General features: G+C 39.0%; 1 gene segment (V, D, J or C); it reads right to left on the reverse strand.

The window, feature by feature from the left end:
* Positions 1-7,883: 7,883 nt before the first annotated feature.
* LOC114682290 lies at positions 7,884-8,515 on the reverse strand. The segment is given in 2 exon segments: positions 7,884-8,251; positions 8,413-8,515. Coding segments are annotated over 2 exon segments (420 nt in total).
* Positions 8,516-8,739: the final 224 nt, after the last annotated feature.

The following is an 8,739-nucleotide window of genomic DNA, read 5'->3' on the forward strand; positions in this document are numbered from 1 at the left end:
CTGACCTCCATGACTACCAGGTACATATGTAATACACACACACACACACACACACACACACACACACACACACACACACACACACACAATTTGTAATTAAAAAATCCTTTTTTAAAAATTGGAAGAGGAGGTATCTTTTGGAACTGTGCTGCAAGCTGCAAAAATATGTGAAGTAGGACTTCAGCTGATTATGACAAGCTAATACCTGGAAGAAGCCAAGGGCCTTACAGAGGTCAAGGCTCAAGGAGTCTTGGTGATATTGGCTTTTGATTATTAGTTGTTTCCTACTATGAGTTTCTCATGTGCTATTGTAGCTTTTCCATCATTATTTGGGCACAATTTCCACTCTACTAAAGGAACATTTAGATAACTTTCTGAGCAATATCACAGCCAGGATCCCTAATTTCAGGCCTTTCTGTAATTATTGTCATTAGCAGCATCTGGACAGGACTATCCCCAATGGACAAAAGTATCTTATCAAAGATACCGCTATACCCTCTAAGAACAGACTTAAGCATCCAGACTATTTTTGAGAAGGCCTGGTGGATGTACTAATTAAGCTTAACCTTCTCATTTCCAAAGTCTTATCTCTAGTTTTAGATCTACCTTTAACTATTACCTCAGAAGTAAAGGGTTCCAACTTACAGGTACATCTAGCTGTCACAGAAGTTTCCTAGCCAAGTTGCCTAGTGACTGAGCATACTTACCAGAAATGGTGGGAGCAGAGAGAGCTTGGAGAGATAAGGGTCAAAGGGATAAAAAGGCAGTTTTGTTTTCAGAGAAGGACGAGATGGAGAAGAGAGAAGAGAATGGAAGAACTAGATTGCTAAGAACTGGAGAGGAATGAACTAGAATGGAAGAACTAGATTGAAGGGCTAAAAGAGAATACTAGAGGAACGAGATGGAAGATGAGGAAGAGCCAGATGGGGAAGAACAAGATGAGGGAGAACAAGATGGGAAAGAAGGAGATGGGCGGAGAGCTGAGATGGGAAAGAACTAGATGGATGAGAACCTAGATGGGGCGGAACTAAGATAAGAGAATTAAGACAGAACTTAGAGGGGCAGCAGATAAATGTAGAGAAAAATCAGGCAAGAAAAGAGCTAGGCTTGAGAGCAAAACTGAAGCTGTGTAGACAGAATTTTATCCCAGAGGGATAAAGTCGATGGACAAAAGAGGTCGGTGAACTTAGATTCTTTTCCTAAAAATAAATCTTGCCATTCATAGCTCCTCTTCTGGGCCCCTGGGAAGAATATTATTAAGGCTGGTCCTTAAATAATATTTGAGAGAACTGGGCTCCACAACTTTGCATTTTCTTTGGTTGTAGTTTTATGTAGTAGTCTCCATCTACTGCAAAGAGAAGTTTCCTTGATGAGGAATGGAGAATACAAGTACCTGTGGGCATAAGGATAAATGTTTATAGATTATATTAAGGAATTATGCTGGTATAGTAAATTGGTTATTATAAATTCTCCTCATAAAACCATAATTTCACTAGCACTGAGTAATTAGCTAACTTTCCAGTACAAGACATAGTATCCCTCTTGTTGAGTAGGTCTTAAGTCCAATTAGAAATTGGTTGGTTACTACAATGTGGATGAGCTACTATTACTCACAGAGGGTTGCCATGCTATGCTGGCTGTTGATGTGGATAATGCAAACAATTACTCTTGCCTCCACTATAAAATCCAGTCCTTGCAGAGAAGCAAAATTAATCATGCAGCTAAATGTATGGCTCCCTCTTGGGTATAACCAATTATAAAAATATACAGAGGTAGGATAAAAAATGCTCATGTATAAAACTTCCATGTATTATAGTGACAGTGATATTTCCTAACCTTCTTGAAACTATGTATCCCTATTGTAAATGGGCAATGAATGCATGAATTCTTTGATATCTTAATACTACTCAAAGAAATTTCTTCCATTAAAAAAATTCCTACAACTTAAGAGTCAATATAGAAATATCACATGAGCAGATGACCTTGGTAATTAAGCATGACCTAGTTTCTCCCATCTTTAATAAAGGACATTTCAAAGCAAAACAACAAAAATGCATGGGAAAGTGTTGTAAGTCCATCTTAAATACAGAAATACCTGCATCTAACATGTAATCCAACATGTTGTACAGAAACATGACAAAGGACTAGTTTCATCAATAGAGGAAGGAAATGATCAAAGTCAGAAATGTAGTCTGGTGGAGTGAAATCTTGCAGAGACAGCTCGTCATGGCATGGATATAATAGCTGTAACTTCATTGCTCATATGAAATGTTTTCTAGAATAGCAGGAAATGTGCAGCTCTGTCTTTGAAATGACAAAAATCCCATAAAAACTGAAAAGCTGGTGTTTTAATAAGAACTCCGTCCAATGGGGTCATTTAAATATCTCCACGGTGATTTTATAAAATTTCATTCCCCAGGGCTGGAGAGATGGCTCAGTGGTTAAGAGCACTAGCTGTTCTTCCAGAGGTCATGAGTTCAATTCCCAGCAACCACATGGTGGCTCACAACCATCTGTAATGAGATCTGGTGCCCTCTTCTGACCTGCAAGTGTATATGCAGACAGAACATTGTATACATAATAAATAAATAAATCTTTAAAAAAAAAATTCATTCCCTGTTTGAACAGTAAGTATACATTAGTAATAATACATATTTTTGTGTTCATCAAGAGTAGAAACACTCCCATCTACAGCACTCATGATGGCTAAAATCCAGTTTCATTTTGTGCTCTCTACCTATATTCATTCTATTTACTAAGAAAGGTTTTCTGGAGCACTGAGTTATACCTTATACTCACTCAGAAATTTCACTTTTTCATCACGTGCTATCTTCTGAAAAAGTGGGAACAATGAATAATATGCTAAAGCTGAAGTTAATTATTGTATTATGCTGGGACATAACTCAATGCTAGAACACTTGCTGAGTGTTTTCAAGACTCTACTTTCAATCCTCAGAACGCCAAGCAAAGGCTCGAATGCATCACTGTGTTTGTTCTTGAACCCCAGTGGCTGTACAAAGTATTTCTTCCCTTTGTATTCCTCTTCCTTAGCAAGTCTTATGCTATCTTCCATTAACTAGTCACTAACAGGAACATCAAATCATACATATTTTTACTTCTTTACTATATGCTAATTGTACAGATAACGTGTGTGTATAACATATTTTAATCAGATCCATTCTGCAATAATGCAGTCTTGCCGACCTTCTCATATCCTATATTCCTCTTAGTCACCCCAAATAGTATCCCTCCAATTTCATATCTTTTTGTTTTCAAATCTAGATTCTTCATGTGAGAGAACACATTCAGTATTTGTCTTTCCGGGTGTGACTTATTTGGATTAACATGATAATCTCCAGAAAATAAAAATCAACAAATGTTGGTGAGAATATATGAGAAAAAGAAACCTCGCACACTACTAGTGGGAATGTACATTTGTACAACCACTATAGATATCAGTATGAAGGCTTGTCAAAAACTAAACATAGAATTACCATATGGCTCCAGGTTACCACTCTATTTAAATTCTTGAACGAATCAAAGTCAGCATAATTGGAGAGAGACACCTGCACATTCATGTTTATCACAACACATACAGAAATCTTCCACACACTTAGTGAGATAAAATAATGAAGAACAGTACCTTCAGCAACAGGCCAAAAATTTGTCCTTTCTGCTCTCTCTTTATATGACCTGAACCCTGATGAGGTGGTACTTTAAAACAGTTCAGGAGAAAGACATCACTGAACCTTGTGAAAATTACCTCATCAATACAGTTTTCAACCAGGTCAGCAGACAAAGCACAAGATATTTCCCCTTGGTTGCATTTTGCCAAATAGTATGACATCATTCATCCTTAAATAATAATAATCAAAAAGATACTCATAGTTAAGATATTTAAAATCTACAGCAAATCTACATAGTCCGCAGAAGATGAGGACTGGTTTTGAATCATTGAAACGCATGTGCACTTGCATGAGGTAGACAGCCCACCATGATTGTCATAGTAGAATTTTCAATGACACACATCATCAGGGAGGCTACCTGGAAAACAGGACACCAAGAAAGACACGGGGATCGCCCAATGACGGAGAAATGGCTGAGATCTACATGAACAACCTGGACATGAGTGGGAGTAATGAAGGGCGAGGGTCGAGGGAAAGAGAGCCTGTGGGAGTGGGAGATCCCAGCTGGATCAAGAACAGAGAGGGAGAACAAGGAATAGGAGACCATGGTAAATGCAGACCACATGAGAAAAGGAAGAAACAAAGTGCTAGAGAGGCCCACAGAAATCCACAAAGATACCCCCACAATAGACTGCTGGCAATGGTCGAGAGACAGCCGGAACTGACCTACTCTGATGATAGAATGGCCAAACACCCTAATAGTCATGCCAGAACCCCCAACCAACGACTGAGGGATCTGGATGCAGAGAGTCACGGCTAGGCCCTGGGTAGAGCGCTGGGAGTCTAATTAGCGAGAAAGAGGAGGGTGATATGAGCAAGAATTGATGAAACCAAGGTTGGATAAAGCAAGGGACAAATAGTCAAATGAATGGAAACACATGAACTATGAACCAAAGGCTGAGGGGCCCCCAACTGGATCAGGTCCTCTGAATAGGTGAGACAGTTGCTTGGCTTGATCTGTTTGGGAGGCATCTAGGCAGTGGTACCAGGCCCTGTGCTCATTGCATGAGTTGGCTGTTTGAAACCTGGGGCTTATGCAGAGACGCTTGGCTCAGTCTGGGAGGAGGGGACTGGACCTGCCTGGACTGAGTCTACCAGGTTGATCTCAGTCCTCAGGGGAAGCTTTGCCCTGGAGGAGGTGGGAATGAGGGGTGGGCTGGGGGGAAGGGGAGGGGGCAATAGGGGGGAGAACAAGGGAATCCGTGGCTGATATGTAGAACTGAATGGTATTGTAAAATAAAATGAAAGGAAAAAAAGAATTTTCAATGACAGTAGCCACTACTTGTCAAATTCTCCTTCAGAATCACTCGCTTTTCTTCCTTTAGGTGTTTTTTCTTACTTTAATAGTAGAATGCTATGTGTTTCTAGTTTATCCTATTTTTCTTTACTGATTTTCTTAATACAGAATTTACTTAGGCAGTAGCTACACTAACAAGGTATTCACCCCTACAAAACCATCACTGGTGCTACAACCCTAGATATTATTAGATATGCCTTTAAATGCTACTGTGGAAAATCAATAATCATTTAATTATACCCTTTTTCTTGTAACAGTAAAATGTAAGCCATATTTGCCCTTCACAGCATCATCAACTATAGGAGAAATGGACCAATCAAGAGTAAACTTGCTTCTCTAGTGCAGGACAAAGTGGTACAGAGGGGCAAGTAAGAAAAGTCAGTGAGGGTTAGACTATCAAGAGGGAACCACATTCAGCAAACCAATAGTTAATTATATCTACTCTTAGAAGAATATGGATGCTTTTGAAATTATCCCAACTTTGTCAGAAGTAGGAATACTAAGGAATTAATTTTTTATACAACTTTATTACCATTGATTAATCCACCACTCAAAAATACACCTGAAATGACATTAATATTTGATTCCTCCAGAACATGAATATAAAGCAGAGAAATCTGTAGAAAACTATTGGTCTGTAGAAATCTGTAGAAACCATCAGTTCATTTCCTTCTCTATCCACTACTAGAGTTGAATAAATGATTGATACACACACTTTTCACATACACCAGAAAGATAAAGTAGCAACAGAAAATGAGTGTGTAGAAATAGAGTAGATTTTCTTGAAGATGTGGAATTTTTAATAAAACATATAAATGGAAAGAAATAATGTGTTTCTTTGAAATAAATTGTGCTGCTCATATTTGAAGTTCATAAAGTATGGCTGGTATAAGATACATGTGTGTAATCACATGATCACACAATGGAGTGAATCAACATCCCTATCCTTTTCAGTTACTTTCTAAATGTATTACAAGAACAGCCAAAACTATTTATTTAATAAAAATCCATTTTTACTATAATTTAATTAAATATGGCCTTGACATTGTATAATAGATCATTGGATATATTGATACAATATATTACTCGCCTTTGAACAAACTTCAGCAACTTATAGTCTGAGAAAAAAATTGGTGAAATTATTAAGGCCACTCCATGTAGTTAAAAGGAGATTTATTTAATGGTGTAACTTACAAATGAAGGAATAGGTAGGTTGCGGGTTCTGGGAAAGACGCAGCAGTAGTCCGGCGATGTTCTCTGGAGAACTCTCCTCCAACCACCTCCAGCGTCCAGGCTCCCAGCAACAAGAGAGCGCGGCACGTCCTGATCTCAGGTCTTCAGGCCCTCCCTTGGCACTGCCTTGTGGGCATGATAGTTACCAAAACCTCAATGGGGGTTGGAACTTCCAGACCAAAGCTGGAATGGCTACCCACTACATCTCCCCCTTTTTGTCTAAAAAAGAAGGTTCTAACTTAAATACAAGACTATATACAAAGGAATGGTTATTAAATATTGTCCAGAAGTAATGAGGGATAATGACCTAGATAAAATGGAACTACAATCAATGCAAACAATATCAAGCAAAAAACACATGCTAAAATCCAGAGAAGTCTAGAGCATAGGTAAATGGTATGTAACAAAGATCATTCCAAAGGGTGTCCTATCCTAAAGAACCTGAATCTATGTTCTATCTAAGACTGTATATATATTAAATTGTAACTATAACTGCTAGTCTTCAATCCCACCAAAGACCTGAGAAGGAATATAATGGTACCTGAGAAATGGTAGATGGATGGAAGCAACTTTTGGGAATCTTGCAAGAGTAGGCCGAGACAGCTGGCAGCCTGGACAGTCACCTAATGTTTCTCAGCATTGTTGGTGCATTCAAATTGGCTACATGCCTAGAGTATTTGATAGACCATTTTCAGAAGCAGGAATTTTGAAAGACCATCTTACCCTGTCTTGGCAGAATACAGTGGTCGCTTTCCTTGTGTGCCGCTTGTCCAGGAAGGACAGCATTGCATTCGTACTGTCAACATTCGAGGCAAGGGCAGTTCTTTGCCCAGTAGACCATTTTGTGCCAAGAAGACAAACTTCTAAATGGAAATGTCTTAGAAGCCCAACATTCTCTTGGGATCAAATTGGTGCTGCCAGGAGCAATTGTGTCTCACGTCAACAGAATTCTAAGTTATTTCAATTTTATATTCTCTAGGTCTATGAAGTGTTTGAAGATTACCTGTCCATCTGACCTATGTATCTGTAAATCTGGATAACCTAACTAACGTAACTATAGAGATGACAAGCACAGGTGACTAGAATGGCTACCCACTACAAAAAAGGTCAATTACATTGATACATTTTGTTTTAATGTATATGTATATTTGGCAAGTCAATTATAGTCACAAAAATTGCAAAAGCATTGATCTGAAGAGCCAAAAGTTCAGAGGTACCAGGGATTATGTTATTGAAACTACAGGGATTTACACAAGATAGAAATCTGAATGACAAATTTAAGTTCACTAGATGCATTGTTTTCTAAGCAGAATATCACCAACTCCTGTAAGAATCTGTTATACAGAGCTTTTGGATTGCCATACACATGGACATGCTAGAATCAGCTCACACAGAAAGGAGGTGAAGGCTTACCCTTTACTTCAGACATTAATCTCCGCACCTACTCATCAAACTATTCATTTCCACTGTTTACTTAAACCAAGATATCATAGTGTGCAGTACACTTTTATATAAAATAAATACGAATTTCCAAGTATTAAGCATCAAACAACAACATATACTAAACTTCCTGGTTCATCTTGTGCCTTATCTTATGTACTTTTAATATCTATATGTTAGTTTTCACTCTCAAACAATGTGACAAATGTTGTCTTAGAATGTCTGACTTAGCAAAAAGAAAGGTGCCACTCAAGATCTGGTGTCAGGTTTGAAGACAGGCTGCAGGTGCTTGGGGAGCAGTGTGTATCTGCTGCACAGACGTAGATGCCTGAATCTGCAGGCTGGGTGGCTGTGATGTGCAGGGAAAGGTGTTTGGCTTTCTTATCCAATAGAAGGGTGAGTCTTTGGTTCTGCTTTCTTTCCACATTTGGCCGGATGTCAATGATAAACTGAGGATGCTTCCCAGGCTCTTGCTTATACCAAGGGAAGTAGACTGAGGCACTGTCTGTGTAAGTGCAGTTGATGACAGCGCTGTCTCCCTCCTGGACACTCAGGGTGGAAGGATGCTGCTCCACCTTCTCACCTCTGCTATCCCCTGTGCAGAAAGATATGGAGAGAAAGGAGAAAGGTTGTCAAATCATTACGCTTCTTTTTCTTTTCTCTGTAGCAAATAGAGAAAACCCAAATGAACCATTCTTGTGAGCATTCACAGACCTCCCACTAACATACCCAGTCATCTTACATTCCTCAACTCACAGTTCATCTGCAGCCAGAGGAAAATGAATAAAGCATGAACAGCTGTCTTCATTGTGCTTCCTACTAGGATCAATTGTAGGTACTCGGTCTCTAGCCAGCTGAGCAACATGTTCCAATTGGTCCTTTGTTATTACAACTACCGTGCATGCTGAGTTATTTGCCCAGCCAATAAGAAAAAGCCTGTTCATTTTAAATTCACTAAGATGGCCTTTCTGTGCATCAGCTGAGATGCACTGCCATCCTGTGGTCAGATTTCTAACTGCAGAAATCTAGTTTGTTTTTCTCTTACTCTAGGAAAGATTCTGAAGTCAGCCCTCTTCACCCATC

This window comes from Peromyscus leucopus, chromosome 9 (genome assembly GCF_004664715.2).
Source record: "Peromyscus leucopus breed LL Stock chromosome 9, UCI_PerLeu_2.1, whole genome shotgun sequence".
Classification (NCBI taxonomy): Eukaryota; Metazoa; Chordata; class Mammalia; order Rodentia; family Cricetidae; genus Peromyscus; species Peromyscus leucopus.